The sequence below is a fragment of the Phalacrocorax carbo genome, chromosome 7 (assembly GCF_963921805.1).
Source record: "Phalacrocorax carbo chromosome 7, bPhaCar2.1, whole genome shotgun sequence".
NCBI lineage: Eukaryota > Metazoa > Chordata > Aves > Suliformes > Phalacrocoracidae > Phalacrocorax > Phalacrocorax carbo.
In genome coordinates, this window is record NC_087519.1 from 43,052,122 (window position 1) to 43,069,287 (window position 17,166).

The 17,166-nt window shown below is 35.9% G+C and overlaps 1 protein-coding gene across 4 annotated transcripts in view; it reads right to left on the reverse strand.

Moving 5' to 3' along the window:
- Positions 1-940: 940 nt before the first annotated feature.
- PLS1 (plastin 1) overlaps positions 941-17,166 on the reverse strand; it is a 45,543-nt gene continuing 29,317 nt past the window's right edge. For all 4 annotated transcript variants that reach the window (XM_064457682.1, XM_064457681.1, XM_064457679.1 and 1 more), the window contains exons 7-16: positions 16,609-16,774; positions 16,371-16,513; positions 14,787-14,879; positions 13,045-13,240; positions 8,029-8,107; positions 6,761-6,875; positions 5,925-6,058; positions 4,856-4,979; positions 2,637-2,761; positions 941-2,162 (exon numbers count right to left, since the gene is read on the reverse strand). In XM_064457682.1, the coding sequence (XP_064313752.1) occupies positions 2,027-2,162; positions 2,637-2,761; positions 4,856-4,979; positions 5,925-6,058; positions 6,761-6,875; positions 8,029-8,107; positions 13,045-13,240; positions 14,787-14,879; positions 16,371-16,513; positions 16,609-16,774 (1,311 nt within the window). In that variant the 3' untranslated portion in view covers positions 941-2,026. The remainder of the gene's footprint in view (positions 2,163-2,636; positions 2,762-4,855; positions 4,980-5,924; positions 6,059-6,760; positions 6,876-8,028; positions 8,108-13,044; positions 13,241-14,786; positions 14,880-16,370; positions 16,514-16,608; positions 16,775-17,166) is intronic.

The window sequence follows — 17,166 nt, forward strand, 5'->3', positions numbered from 1 at the left end:
ATGAAAGAACTTAACCAGCACTCGGCGTATGTTTACAGCACAGAACCAAGAGTTGATAGCTTTAAGGACTTCAGCTGAGCTACATGGATTAATGTAAACTGATGGTCTGACTCACTGTTTTTACAATCTCCTTTAGAAAAAAATGTTGGGTTAAGATGTGGTTGGACTCTTGAACATTATTTTGAGAAGACAGTTCTTTCCCGACTGGGGTGTCATTTATCCTTCAACAGGTACCTCTTGGCTTGTATGTAAAATTTCAGAGCTGAGAAGGATAAGATGGTTGCACCTGAAAACCCATTTCAATTTAAACTTATTTCAATTAAAGTAATTCTGGAGCCACATAATTGTAGCAGACTTTTTCCTAAAGGGAACAAAACACTGCAGCAGTAGTTTACACAAGAGTAAATACCCTTACAGAGTAAATTGCTGAGTGCCTGGGCAGGTAAAGACAGTACTTTAGAACTGCATATCTTAGGAAGAGATCATTTATTCTTGGGGGGCAGGCATTAAGTAAGCCTCAATTTAGCCTATGTTGAATGAGGACTTTGATTTGTCTCCATACTCAGGGCAAAGAACTCAAATTCTGTACAACACTCAGTCATCATTTGGAACTAAGAATAGAAACTATGTAACTTACCAAATGTTAATGATATTCTTGTCTAGACAATACAAGCCAATAAACAGACAAATGGATCTAAATCCAAGCACTTAAATCTCTCAACTCCCAGTATCCCCTTACATAATAAAAACTAAATGGATGCATCTTCTTTCTGCTACTATTTTGTGCAAGATACCAAAGGCGTAAAGCATAGTCCAACTGTTCACTCATCATCATTCTTGGGTTTTGCTACACTTAGGACTGTGTCCAGGAGCTGCAAGAGAAAGTAGCAGGCTCAGACTTAAAAACAAGCAAAAAAAAAAAAAAGAGCACACCACCAAACCAAACCCTTTCATTTTTATTTCATTTTTTTTTTTCTTTCTTACTGTTTGGCTTCTAGTAACACTTCATTAAATGTCCAGCTCCAGAATGTGTGGTGAAAATTTACAGCTGAAGATTAAGTACAAATACTTTAAAACTAATAAGAAAATAATTATGGACTTCATATCATCCAGACAATGCACAAGTCTTTCTAGACAAAACCTCTGCACACAAGAAATACACTTCAGGAAGAAATTAAAGGACGAATCTATAAGGAAGTGCAATACATTAATGTGAAACCCCAAACTGGACTAGCCAGCTCTTTATTGTTTTCTTATACAATATTTTGTGAAAAATTAAAAAAAGAAATGTTTAGTCCAACTGCAAAAGCTAACACACATGCAGACCTAATAGTGCCGATTACATTTCCGCTTACTATTTGCTGTTTTTTCTTAAGACACAGACCACAAACCCCCTGCTCAGTAACAGAACAAAACCACTACCTGTATTTAAAGATTATTCCCACAAAAAAGTTTAATCAGCTTTATCACTATTCGTTTCCCAACATTATCATAGGCCTTCACTTGCTCTCCTTGAAGTCAACGGCAAGACTCTCAGTGCCTTCAACAGGAGTTAGGCTCTCAAAGAATAAGGCAAGGATGATAACTTTTGTGCAGTTAGGAGTAATGTAATATGACTGGAATACACCTTGACACTTGTATGATTACATGTAACACCCTCACAAAAAAAAAAAAAGAAAGCCAATGTTTCACAATACATCCTGAAATAATGTACGTAAAGTGATGCACATTCTTACAATGCTATGGAAACTAGTACAAATGAAGCTTGATTGTTATAGCGTGGGGTTTTTTAAAGCAATAAATATTTGTGATTTTAATTTGCTAATGACCCTGTTCTGAAAACAATACTACCCATAAATAATCAGTGTTGTGAAATGAAATAAAATTTTAACACATTATTAAAACATAATTAATGAGCATATTTGTGCATACAAATTTTCTTGTTTTATACTAAGCATCAGAACTCTGTAAACTGTGAGGCATTCATCGTGCTTAACATGGCAGAAAGTTCCATGACATCTTTTCATTATTTTAGTTTGTTCAGTCCTCTTCCCATCAAACATGCAAACACTGTCATCACCATTTTTGGCTTCACTTCAACCAGATCATCTGGGAGAGCATATATACGAGCACCGATTTTTCGAGCAACTGAAATGGCATACCTTAGAAAACAAGAGAAAAGAAATATTATTTTCTTTGCCTCCACTAGTGTGCCAAGATTCACAACAGATTTTAATAGCAAGATATGCCTGTTCAGTCAGTATTTATGCTCTACAAGACAATGGACATTTCATGAAGAAAGCAGGTATTAGCAATTGTACTGGCAGATGTTTTGCCACTGGTTATCAAAGCATTTATTTCTGTCAAAGCCAACATGGATTATGGCAGGCTATTAATTAACTAACTGCCGTGGAGTGGTGGTAGGCCATATCAGCTGTGAATTTGAGTTAATATTTTAAATATGGTAGAGAAATACCTCCAGGATATTAGAATTTATAATGTATTCTATGTGAAACAAATCAACTAATATTAGTATAATCTCTCTGTGTTAACAAATCAGTAAATCATTCATTACACGATGAATTCATGCATTTCCTGCATTTTCAGAAAACACAAAGCATTCATTTAAAACTTACTTAGCATTATTCAACTTGTCTTGGTAAGAAAGATCTTCTCTCTTGACCATTTCTGGACGAACTGCTTTTGGTGCAATGGCATCTATTAAGTCCAGGACAGGTAAACTAGTGCTAATTGATTTGTCCTAAAAGAAAATACTAAAAAGATTAGTATAAGGAATCCGTTTTGATTACTCTGTCTTCACAATGCAAAAAACCCTACAGCACATTTTACATACCTATTGAAAGATAGCAGCATGTTTTGTTACTTTATTGCGTGAAGATTTTTCGCCCCTTTTACGAGGTCTAATGCTCTTTTCCACAATCAAAAATAATAATGTCAACACCAAGTGTGACCCTTACTACGCAAATGGTTTCAATTTATTTAATGAAACCCCCCTCCTTCCCTAAAGAAGGAAGGGAACTTTGAAAGTCGTCCAAGGACCAGATTTTCAAGGTAAGAAAAACATTTACGTTCCCAAGCTACTTTTATTCCCACCTTTTCTTGTAATGGAACAATTTTCTGCAGTAGTTTATGGCTCGCTGGTTTTATAGCTTTTTTTAAACTCGGATTGTATTCTGAGCTAGGATGAGCCATCTGTATTTTGTATTTAATACACAGACATGTGTTTTCTATTCTTCAGACAGCAAGTGCGATGGCTGCAATTATTTCTTCCCAACTGTTGAGGCAGATAAGCAGCTGATGATGTCAAACCAACAGTCAGCAGACAGTGCCAGCAAGGCTGGCTCTGTCCCTGCAGGGGCTCAGCACATAAGGCACGTGACATGGCTGCCTTCGCCATCAGGACAGAACTAAGACTGCAAATTCAGTGACGTCCCATACAGCCACCACATTAATTATACATTTAAAGGTAGTAATATACATCTGCTTGAAGACATTGAACGGATGGAGTATCTCCCCAAGACCACAAGCCAAAAACTCACCTTTGTCATTTTTATTATTTGACCTAATGGCAAGTTAATAGAACTTGGCTTTCATGGTCCACAGTAAATACCAGGGACCTCTGCTTTCTCTGCTACACAATCTGCTTGCTGCAGTGACCCCAAAATGAGACAAAAATTGTGAGAAACAATATCTATGTGAGTGTTGTCAAAAATCAGTAGTAAAAAAAGGTATGCTAAATAATGTCACTTTACAGCTCCTTATCTTTATTGGTCCACAGTCAGTTGAATTACCTTAAAAACAAAAGCAATGCCTCACAAAAACCACAGGCGTACCAAAAGCAAGATGTTGAGACAGATAGCCTATGTAGTTTCAACTTATTTATACCACCATTATTACAATTTATGTAGAAATAAGACAAGCAGCAACCCCTTTTAAGAAGATTAAGACCTAAGTAACCTTCTAGAGTAAAAATTAAATATATTTTCTTCTATAAAATTTATATTACCTTTTGCCTAATGCTTACCTAATTCAATCTCATAACACAGCGAGCTCAAATATTTCACTTGCTAGGTTCTTATGTTCCTGTTGTGAACCAGACATAACCGTTTCAGAGTATACAATGAACCTGTATTAAAATGTTATATTTGCATGCAAGTGCAATTTTTAATCTACCGTTTCTAAAGAATGAGATTGACACAGAATGACACACCTGACATACATATTTCTTTCATGTTTAACACTTCAAGAATGTGAAAGGAAAGCTTCCTTTATCAATTTGTTCATACTTGCTGAATGGAAAAAGCTCCTCTTTTGTACAGGTCTGCTGCACATCAGCAGTGTCAATGCAGACAAAAGGTCTCACCAGTTAACTTGGGCTCCCTCTCCTGGCTCTGTCACACACAAGTACCTCTTTCTGACCAGTTGTTATTAAACATGGTGACTTCCCCCTTCCAGCCTTGCTCCCCAGTATTTCCAAAATTGTTCTTCGTGTTTGTATGATCACAAGAGTGCCTATATCCAAAAATTTGGAAGACATGGGGCATACCACTCCCAAACACTAGTAACTTCATGCAGAAGCCCATTTGAAAGTTTAGCCTTTTTGTTGTTAGGGTTTTTTTATTTTGAATGTTAAGGCAGCAATCGTAATTTCTTTTTGTTTCTTATTAATAGACTTGTAAAACACTTTTGAAGATTTGCAGACTGTCAGAATTATTTCCTTACACACTTATGCTAGCTGATGGGAGAGCCACTGTTAAAGCCAAATCATTAACAGATGAGATTAAAAATCCCAGATCTGATTATATGTGGAAAGAGGAAAAGTAAATTACATTACCTTGAAACTCGTAATTGAAGTTTTCTTGTTTGCTTTTGCAAGTGTCTCATTCACCCACTTAATAATAATTTCATCATTTACTTTTTCTCCCTCTCCAAGGTCTGATAGTACATTCAAAGTATACCTTTAATAAAGAAAATAAAGAGACTGAGTTAAACTGAGTGGTAGAACTCACCTCTGCTAACAGCATTAAGCTACAAGCAAAAGTAAAATACTACTTCGGCACAGTAACAATACTAAGTACTTATCTTCATAAGGTACTCTTACCTTGTTAACTATTCAGTCCTTCAAATCTTTTTCAGTTGTTGCCAGAATAAAGTAACACCCCAAAACTCATAATAGTCACTGTTACATCTTCTTCATATATTTGTTTTACTCAGCACATCATAACTAATTTTACTTTATAAGGTTAAACAGCTCCCTACCATCCAAGTCCTTGAAAACTGAATCACAACAGTCTGAGAAACAAGAGACATTGAATGTTTTGGGGTAGGTGTAAGAAAATTAACTTGTGGAAAATATTTGCAATAAAGTACTCTTTATTGAAATCAATTTGTAATGTATTTTTTTCCAGCTCAGTCCACTAGCAAAATTTTCAGTTTATGATAGTTACATTACTCTAGCTGTGATGGCCTAAAAATTTCTTCCCATTTTAACTTCTATAGCATGCATCGCCTCTTCCTATTTATCTTTCTTTTTTGATTTTACAAATATTTAAATTACTCTTTACTTATGGAAAGATACGTGGAATCAATGTGAAATAAGTTGTGCTCTCTTATTTGCTGCAGGATTTATAATTTTTATCACAGTTTTTAGTATATGTTTTAATTGTCTCTATAAATGGATGTGTACACATACACACTATTGTGGTTTCAATCACTATTCAGTATGTAAAAACCACAAAAACATATAGAACTGTATCTTGGAGAAGAGGGATGTCTAGAGATGGCTCTCTAAAATACCTGGTGGGTGAACTGAACCCCAGCTTTAATTTGCCTAGATATACACGCACATATACGCACAGATACATATATATACAGACATCTATCATATACTGTGCCTAACTTACCTTCTCATCAGCTGCCATACCAAAGCCAAAGTCAAAGTTGGATTACCCTCATTTAGATCGTGTCCAGCAATACCCACGAGTGAGAATTTGGCTTTTGTCTTCCCGAGTTCTACTGCATAATTGCAATTCTCAATCTAAAAATAAATATTTGGTGCAAATAATGAAAAAACCTGAATATTTCTGTAATACAGACCCATAATCTCTGCGTATTTTTAATTACTTTGGCTTACTGTTACCTATGGTAAGATTTGGAACTAAAGAAAGATTTCTAACCTTTCTGCGCTGATTAAAATAACAGTTTTTACTATAAATGCAAGAATGCAAGATTCCAGCTATAACCTTTTTCCACACTTGGGAAAACCAAGCTCACTTACATCAAAATTGTTTGGAAAAATATTGAAATGTGTTGTTTTTAAGATGACAGTAATCTTTTTTTTCCCCTCTGTGTTTCTGGCTTCATAACAATCACAAAACTAACTGAAAGCTTGGATTCTGCAAGTCTTGCACAAATTCTCCTGGCAGCGTATAGAACTGTTCTGTGAGGAAACACCTCACAGTATGAGAGCATCAGGCAACAATAGCTGTGTAAGACCTGGAAGTTTTACTTATATACCCTAATTTCACCATAAATTAAATATTGTCAAAAAGTGTCCACATTTAGAAACTAAAGTGATATACGCTACAACTGCTACTTATTCCTTGGGATAACATCCCAAAGATTTTTTTTTTTTTCCAAGGACTGTCTCAGTAGCATGCAAATCTAGACAATCCAGATTATGGCAAACAGCACATTGGAAGACAGTGAAACTGGGCTGTATTACAGAGTATCTACCCACCTTCTTCATATTACCGCCAAGTAATGGATAAGGAGGTTTGTTGACATGGTTCCAGTCAACCGGCACACGAGTCATATCATACAGTTGGAAGATTATTAAAGCATCAGAGAGGTCACTAAACCAGAGTAAAACAATGTTTTAAGTACAAAAGCTCATATTCACAATGCAAATATTAAGTACTTGAGACTCCTGGAAGTGTAATTAAGTTGCTGAAAAATTCCAGTCACATAAATAAAAATTTGTGTTGCTCTGTGGAGACACTGGCCTATATCCTATTGCTTGATTTCTGCATTTGTTTACATTAAATTGTACATTTAATTTAATTATTTTCACAAATCTCAGTGAAGTAAGCACAGCCATGGTTTTACCAACTTCAATTAAATAATTGCTTTCATATGGTAGGCATAGATAAAACATCTAACTAGAGATTTTTCATTAATTGTTCTAGATTTAGTTTCCTCAGAACTTCAAAATGTTATATACTCATCCTTCATCTGCACCTACAGATGTATTTTGCTAAAGAATAATCAAAACCAATACCACCAATAGTCTTTGTGAAAAAGACTATTAAGTATTGTTTTCCCATTATAAACTGCATTCCTGATAGTACCCTTCAGCTGGTTGCTAAATGAAATTCTCCACGTCAAACTATCTACAGATAGTATCACTTTACAGAGGTCAGAAAACAAACAATGAAACCTAACAGCAAGTATACATGCAAGCAGATGTTCCAAGTTTCTCCCTATATCCCATCTTTTATTGATAGGTTTTGAATCAACTGCTGGCACAATTTGAAAGTGATCAGAAGCATCTAAAAAGCATGCTGAAAAGCCCTTTGTTTTGAGGGAATACCACACCACATAGATTCTTACAGTCAACTCAGCAGATATCTATCCTCTCTTATAGTTTAGAATTACATTACTGTTTTTGTAGATTTGCAGTCATTTCATCTGTCATGAAATAAAAAAAAATCATGCATTATAAAACACAGTTCCCTCAACTTTTTAAAAACATAATTCAAAGTACAAGTGAGTGAGGGGAGCACATAAAAACTTTTTAGGTTTTCTAGTATTTCTAGTCACGAGTAGAGTATCTGAGTCAGATACTGCTTAATGTGGTTCTACAGACCAGTTCTGAAGTTCCTATCACACAGTGTGGAAACCTGGAAATCGCTGTTCTAGTAGAAATACAACTTCCCTTTCTTCTTTGCTTCTTTCTTCCCCTGTCATCCAAAGGAAATCAATTTGTTGTTTTTAAAAATGCCTTACCTGTATAAATGATTAACGTAGGGGTTTACACCCAGTGAATTCATCCAGTTTCTGAAAGTCCTTTCTTCCTTACTTTCTCCTATGGTGACAAATATAATGCTATATAAGTTACTGGAAAACACTTTTAATAAGCAATGTTTAAATTACTCTCAGTCCCATGTTACAGGTTCCCCTCCTCCCCCCTCCAAAAAAAGGCAAGTCAAGGCAATCCTATAAAATGCAAAGCCCTTCAGTTCTGGGCACAAGGCCAGAGGCCCTACAGGAAGTATTATTAGACTACATTTTTCTGTGTAAATATAATCTGATAAAATACAGAAATAGACAGCTTTCTGGTTATACTTTAGATAATTAATATATCATGGAGAAAATAGTGATGATGAATAATAATTTCCTAAAACAAACAAACAAACAAAAAATCAGTGGAAATTGCATTCAACAGTATCTTTAAATCTGTTTGAAATGGCATATTTTCATTGGAAGTTAGTACTAACACACTTATTGCAATTGCATCAAATTCCAGAAACTACAGCTCCACTGCTCTCCACAGAGAAGTCCCCATATTAATTTGTGAAGGTCCTCCCCAAAGAAACAGACCTCACCTTTTTAGTTTTTAATACTGGAGATTCAGCAAGGCAGTATTATATTGGTTAAACTTGTGAAGCTATTTATACCACCAAGAGGGCTAGTTTTTCTTGTAGGTTTAACTAGCAACTGCCTATTAGAAATGCAGAAAATTCAGTAGGGGAAAAAAACCCAAACCAAAACCAAAGCCTTTACTTTCCTGATTTAGATAAAAACTATCTATTGTAATAATGAGTTCCTAAACTAATGCTCTTTCTCTACAAAGCTACAATTTGCAGTAATACATTAATTTTCTACATACAGTATTACCTTAAGTTTAACAATGTATGTGTGGCCAACTGTATGTGAATCAGCGCTGCATAAGCTGTGTTCTCTTACATCAAAGAACAGTGTTTAAGAAAATATCTAGCCTGAATATGTGAGCTTGGAATAATCTCATCCTTTGTTCCCCTAGGCTGATACTCCACAGTTAAGAAAACAGAAAGGACATTGAGGAGGGAGAAAACATCCCCAAACAATGAAAGAATGGATTTATCAGGACTGAAACACGTAAATAAAATTAAAGAAAAATTTTACTCATTTTTTTGTTTGTTCATTAGAGGATAATGGTACTGAGTTTCTGTAATGAGGTTTGCATAGCATGAAAACTGTCTAATTTAGTACTGCAGTTCTGTGTTGACTACAGAACAATGAATGTTTTTGCAAAATGAAGCTACTCTCTAAACATGTATTTATCACTAGAAAGAAAACCTCTTTAATATTATATTTCCATTAAATAGACCTATGTCAAAACATCAATTTTTAGATTGAGGTTACAATTTTAATCTAGATCTTTTTCCCTTTTATACAAAAAGCTCTGAACTTCCAAATATATTTATAAAAAATTTGAATTCAGAAATTTCAGCTGTAACTGACATTGTCCAACAGAATAAATTTTATTTAAAAAGTTTCAGCCAGCTTACCAGTTATTTTCCTTTCCAATTATTATGAAATAGATCATATTTATCCTACTACTGTATTTTCTTTCTAAATTATGAGGTCTTTCAAATGCAATGCAAACAATTGTTTTAAAGATAACTTGTAAAAAAAATTACCAAAGAATTACTGATTAATACAAGCTGAAACAAAGAAAAATACTATTCTGCAAGGTCTTCAGGGAATCAGCTTTGTTTCACATATTTCTTTCCACAGCAAAGTTTAAATGACAACAGAGAATCACATTTTATGACAAAATTATTAAAAATATCAGCATTTTCCCATTAAAAAAGATACAATCAAAATACAAGCATGATGATATAATTGAAGTTTATAAAGAGTAAATTAAAAGGTTATAGTATTTTGAAGCAAGTCCCTTTTGCTTTTTTCTTTTTAGGCTTATTGAGCTTCGAGTTGGTCCGCAATATCTAAAATATTGCCTGAAAAGGCTTTTAGGAACACTTGTCCATAGCAAAGACAGTAACAGTTCATTAAATAATCTTGTTGCTAAACAAGGCATTGCTACCAAAACAGATACTCAGCAACTACACTCAGACTGAGAATTTTCACACACGTGCTTAATACTGTCGAAAAAATCCAAAGTAGCCAGACAGGAGCAAGAGCATGCAAGTTGAGCAGCACCCTTTTGGATAGCAGGAATCCAGGAACTAAACCCAGCATACTATATTTAATATGCCACTCTGAACAAATCCCTTTATCATGCAACACGTAAGAGTTCATAAGTTTTCCAGATGACTGAGAACGGACCAATTTTTTCTCTCTATTCTTTTATACATAATATACCTTGTGATCCTATCAGGAGCATATCTTCTGCTGAGTGGTGCAGCAGATAGCCAAAATCATTGGAAAACTGCAGAAAGGGGGGAGAGCTACACAAAAGAGAGAGGAGCAAATTTGGTAGTATCCTTTATATTTATTGCCATCTCTTTCTCTGAGATCAGACTGCCAGTGGACTAAGCAATGGCAACAGAGGACATCTACACTGGAGGAAACATGGGTGGACAGAAGTCCCTCCTCTTCCTCCCCTCAAGAACTCAGCTTTCTGTGTAACTTAGACTCCAAACTCAGCTGCCTTCCCCACAAGTTAGAGGCTCCTCAGAGCAACAGCAACACCCAGTTAAAGGTCGTGCATTGACTGAGGTCAGGACTCCCCCCCTCCATCCCCACATAATATCAAACGGTCATTTTGCTATGTCACTATACCTGAGGGATATTCTCTCTGTATGCAAGTGCACATCACCAGACTTGTTAAGCATTATCAGAGCAGATGTCAGATTAAGCACAGTGTTCGTTGTCTTAAACCAAAGAGAACAGCCATACGTACTCTTTGGGTAGAACAGTCACTGAAAAGATGGAATTTAATGCAGGAAAATGAAGACTTTCAGAAAGCTCTACCCACCCACACATGCCTAGAGCTTTACATCTTGATTCATGGAAGGCCCCTAGTGGTTAAACCCACAGAAAGAACTATATGGCATTTGACTTACTGCAAGTCCTGCCCCCATTGTATGTGAAACATGATGGACCTGTGGGGTTTTTTTTTCCTTCTCTTACTTATGACGGCATATTAAAGCGATAGAGGAAAAAACAGGAACAATGCAAAAATCAACCAGAAAAGGACAGAGATGATTAAAACACTAAGAAATTTTTTTTTGAAATGGCAGAATAAACAATTTTATGGAGTAATAGAGTACAGAAAAGTACTAAATACAGTACCTACATTAGGAGGGGTCAAATCTGCATTTCATGAAGCAAAACAGGAAAGCATTATAAATTATGAGTCAGATTTCAACAATTTATTATGAAATTATAAAGAAATTAATGTCTTATATTTTATGTAACACTACCTTGAGAAAACGTCAGTAAAAACACAGGATTTTATAGAAAACATAAAACAAAAACAGAAAAACACATTAATAGCATCATCTTTTGGCTGAAAAAACCCCTATTTTTATAATTTAGATCTACATGACACCACAGGAGTATCATTTGGGGGCAAAGAAGAGTTGTCTACTTGCCTTTGAACAGATAACATTGGCATGGTTATTCATCTCTACAATATATACTAGAAACAGTAAGTTAAATTTGGCTAGTATTTATCATTACAGAATTGTAATCTAGCATTCAGGTGATTGTAACTTCTTACAAACTGTTTTAGCTGAGACTCTGATCTCATCTAAGTATTTTAGGAAAGGTCAGGAAGTAGTTCAGCTGATTTTTGCCATGTCAGTGAAAAACTCTTCTAAATTTGACCAAATTTTCAGTATTTTGAATCACACCTGCAACTTTATGTTCAGAACAGAGAATCTGAACTGAACATATTCCACCTCCACACAGCTCCTGTATACATTTCCAAGAGCATACATTTCTAACAAAACTGCAGCAGAGGAAGAGCAGGCCTTTCCTTCAATCATTTGTCCTGGATATCAGGGACTGCAGTGACTGGGGATATCACAGCTGAAAAGGGAAGACTACCTCCTGTGGTCTGATACCTCTATCACAGCTGGCACCCAGCTGAAATTAGAAGAGCAGGAAGCCTGAAACAGGAGTGGTCTGAGGGATACAAGATTTGTGAAACAGGGATGCAGCAGAGCAGACAAATTATGAAAACAAGAGGAGCAAAAGAAGATGGACTCACCTAGATGGAAAGGAAACCTGATAGGAACAGTAAGAGGAAGGCAGGAGCAGGCAGTGCAGAGGAATGTGTGAGCATTGCTGATGATTCTCCCAAGTGCAGCACCCCTGATTCTCACCATTCCTTTGAGATCAGTGAACAACTGAAATACACTGGCAGGAGCCATTTCATTATCCTAGATTAGCTGGTCTGCAGAAAGGGTAACAGCCAAAGATTGCTACCAATTCTCCTTTTATTTCTAGCATTAGGGACTGGAACTGTACAGTTAAAGTCCAAACTTGCTGATATGCTAGGATCTATATAGGTTGCTGATGCAAGAGATGAATATTGTTTGCTGATACAGAAGCCTTTTTTAAATGTTTCCTGTTTTAAAAGGCAACAAACTAATACACACACACACACACAAACACAATATGTGAAAAGTTCTTTAGAAGACTATTACAATTGCATAGTATAGCACTGCAAATTAGGAAAAGCTAGAATTTGTGCATCAGCTAAAATATAAACAGTATGAAAAGAAGCACAGAACACTGGAAAGGGAGTAAGAGGACAGTTTTTACTACTGCAAATGAATGATAGAAGGTTATTCAGGAATAGCCTCTGGTCAGGCTAACACAAGTTAACAATATTCACAGTGATGGAGACTTCTACTAAAGCTTATATTGAAAGCTAGTGAGAAAGCTCTATATGCTGGTGTTAACACAGGCACCATCACACAGGGATCCTATATCACAACCTAGAAGGAATACTTAAATAGAAATCACTAATATTTTTGTCTCCTGCATGCTTAGTAAGTTGAGTACCTTCTAATAAATTGAGATCGTAAGATGAATTGTCAGGTTTGTGTAGGGCTGGATATGTGTTAAAGAGATTTGCAACAAAAGCCAAATTGAGTTTAGGGTTGCCTGAAACCACGTCAGCTGGAGTTACAAACTGTCTGCAGCCCAGTTTATCTGCCTGTTGGAGCATGTATTCAGCCCTCCTCAAGTCATTTTTCTCCTAAAAGAAAAAAGAAAATTTGCAATGAATACTAGCATGTTTCCATTTTTTACTGAATCTTCAGTTTGGCAAACCTTTAAATGACCCATGTCAGTTCCTCCCACGTTCCCCCAATGCCTGAGCTAGCTCTTACAGTCCTTAACAATTCTCCTCTTCGCATCTTCCTTCCACTTTCTTTCTGTCCTCTGCTTCTGTGGCTGCTGGCACAGCATTCCTCATCAATCACAGCAACAGCAGTAGCAGCCAGAGGCATTGTGGTTGTATTTCCATTTCCAGGCTGCTGATTCCCCCACTGCATATTCTGCTACATGTGCCATAGGTTCACCATCACTGCTTTAAACTGATATTCTTAAGCATAGTAATTACAGAAAGTGCCCAAAACCCTCAGTAAGAGTGTGAATGCTCCAGAATGTGATAATCTACTACCTTGCTTTACTTTTAGGTTTTTTTGCCTCTGAATTGTCTTAAGTTGTTAACCTGTGCATTATTTTGTTTATTTGTCCTTATTATTCATCTACATGGAAAAAATCAGTCTTCAAAACTGTGTAGCATATAATTTTGGCCTCTAATCTTCACAACAGTAAGAGTTACTGTTTATAGGGAAAGGCGTTAGTAATTGAAGTACTGTTAGAATTTAATAACAGTCAGTAATTCAGCATTGGTACACTCAACCAGAAACTTGCTCTACAACAAGTTGTTAGATGTTATTGATACTGGTTTATAACCCATTACAGAACATGATCATATGAACTGTAGGAAGTCACAGGTTAAAAACCCTACTATACTCTCTTTCTCCCCCAAAAAACCCAAAACAGAAGTAAACAAAGGAGCTCTCCTCATTATGAAGTTTGAGAGGACTAAAGCTCATATGACAACATAAGTTTGCATATGGGTTTTCATTATCATAATGAATAATGAGATTCTATGTAAGATTCTGATTGATGTATAGATATCTATCTTAGGCATACATTTCAGTTTTGTATCAAATGCATTCTTAGAATAATCGTTCTAATGAGCATTATGTAGCAGCTTGGAGAAAAGTGTTTTCACATCTACCTAGGCTGGTTTTAGACCCTCTATCCATTTACAACTTAAAGCTTGATGGTTGCCAAACTTTCCTTTCCTGCTGGTTATTGCTCACATGGCTCACATTATTTCTGAATGCTGTTTGGTTTGAAGGAACACAAGGTTTGTGAGATCTACTGTTTCTCCTTTTCTGAATTCCAGAAGAGGAGAACTGAAGAGGGATGTTGTAATGTTTATGTTGGAGGACCCAGCTGAAAAGAAAAAAGTTAGCACTACTCCAAGTAAAACACAGCTCTAAATTTTAGACTGCAGGATGCATTATCCTGTTTCAGCAGCACCCTGGAACTTGAGTAAAGTTTTCACCCATTTAAGCTTTTGTGACATTGAGGAATCTGACTGAGCTTTTGTACGTGTTACGAAACAAAAGGGGATTCTGGGACAGCCTTGTAACCAGGATGTTGGATACATACACAGAGATCTCAGATAATCCCAGTCTATTTTTATGTTTCCAGATACTTACATGAAATCCTGAAAAGTCAATTTTACTGGGCGATTCATGGTCATCTCCTTTTGGTGCAATCTGATTTAACAGATGGTAGTATGCTCTTGAATCCTAAAACAAACAGTATAATATTTTTTAATAAGTATGAGCAAGTATGTAGCCTTTCATCACCTTTTACTGCTCTTATAGTTCAGTTCAAAAGCCATAGAAGAATATGGCACGCTAATTTCAGTGAATATGGATGAGGTCATGCAGCCATTTCACTGCGGTATTTCTCACAGAACTTTAGTCAGATGACATAGAAAAGGAATGTCTGCTAATTATTATGGACAATGTTAGTTAATTTTTTTCTGCTGGATATCAACTAGACAGCTGTAATTCAGATGTTTAAGGCAAATTTATATAGGTTACCCACAAAAAACCCACCATTGCAATATGTATCTTATTTTCAGCATTGGTATTTTATTCCTTCACTATCCTTTTCAAATAGACTGTTTTATAAAAAGTTCTCTTTCTTAATCAACAGGGTAATTGGAATTAAAAATGGAGATCAAAGTGGCTTTTTTAGGATTAATCTACAGTGACAAAATAAATTGTGTTTATCTGATGCAGTTTTCAGTATGCTTCTGGTTCCAACCCCCAACTAAGAAACTAGGAAAATGAAACAAAAACCTGCTAGTTTTAGAAGTATTGAATACTTCTCTTAAGTAGCATGTGATATATTTACTATAGTAGCAGTTTTTATATAAAATGCTAGTTAAAGGTTTGCTTTGATAAAGCCTTCTTTGTGGCATTTGAAAAGACATCACTAGCAATTAATGACATGGTTTTCTTTAATGAAGATAGGTTTATCACCTTAGGGAATCTTCCTCCTCTGCTTTTAGTTTTTAGAAGTTGAGCTGTTGTCTCTTCAACTGGACTTAATACAGTACTCTGCGTACCTTACACAGAATGACTGACAAAGAGAGAAGAATTATGCAGATCTGCCATCTGCCCCAAGGAACCAACATGGCTTTCAGTCTCCTTGTGTCAGTAAACTGGCACACCAGCAAAGCACAGTGATTGAGGGGATCAAGAATCAGTAGCTACTCCAGACAGCCCTTTGAATAACTGCTCTTTCCTCAAAAGGTTTCCTACTCTGCTGTAGAATGCTGGGTATGAAGGGCAATCACCATTAGCAAGTATGCACCAGGAGGAGATTTAAAGCCATACACTTCTTCCTTAAAACAACAGAAGGAAGAAAATATGGGTTTCTGCAGACCCAGGAGCAGGGAAGACTGAACAGGAAAAAGGTAACTAATAAGGTAGTGCAAGTTGTCCTAAGTAACTCAACAACCTTATAACATTAGAACTTCCCTGAATAAGAGCTTGTCAGAAGTGTTCGCTTTACACTCTGAGGTGATAATACATGGTATGAGCAAATGACTAGGATATGAGAGATAAAAAACAATGCTCTTTCAGCATTGAAAAATGCAGGATGAACCTATAGCTAGAAAAAGCAGATGACTACTAATTTAAATACTTCTGATGTGGCTCATTTGTTTCTATGCACAGTGTGTTTAAATACCATTATGTTCAATTATCAGAGCAATAGCTACATACCTTAATGTCTTGGCTGAAGTTACTAATTTTCTGCCACCCTGCATTGGCCAGATGGTAGTTCACCCATCGTAGCAACAGCTCTTCTGGGGAAAGCTTCATTAACTGATCTAGTTCTTCCCCTTCATTTAGCAAAGTGATAAGAGCTAAAAGCAAATTTGAAAGAAGGCTGAAATCATTGCTGTTGTGATCTCAGTTCATTCCAAATTGTGGACATTGCTATCCCTGGTATTACTCTTACCTTCATTTCTGGAGATCTCAATATCAGCCAAAAGACCAACTTTAATGATCTGCCACAAGAGTCCTAATACCAAATGCGGTTTTCCTTCTTGCAAATCTTGTGATCCAATATTGACAACCGTACAGCCAATAGCAGATGCTGAGTTCAGAGCCAGGTTTAGGTTTTCCTATTTGGAATATCATTGTTTAACAAATTTATGAGGTTGTAATTCTTAAAAAATTTAATATGAACAAATTTACTAAGTTTCAGAAGGTATAAGAAATAATGCATGAGTGCAATGGTTCCCAGTGGAAAATGGCACTCTGGAGATTTTTTGGTGAACCACCACATACATTTTCAAAATTTAATGGAAAACATTATTGACAGTGTTTGATTTTTTTGGTGGGCACTTATTATAGACCACTTTTTGCAGCTTGGATCACTGAGGAATACTCTAATCAAAATGGGTTTTGTAACCCTTAAGTATCACATATGCAAGTTAAACAATATTGCTCAAAATATCAGGGGCTTGATCCTGTGGAAAAACATGTTCCTATGGAATTCTGCCCTGTGCAGGAA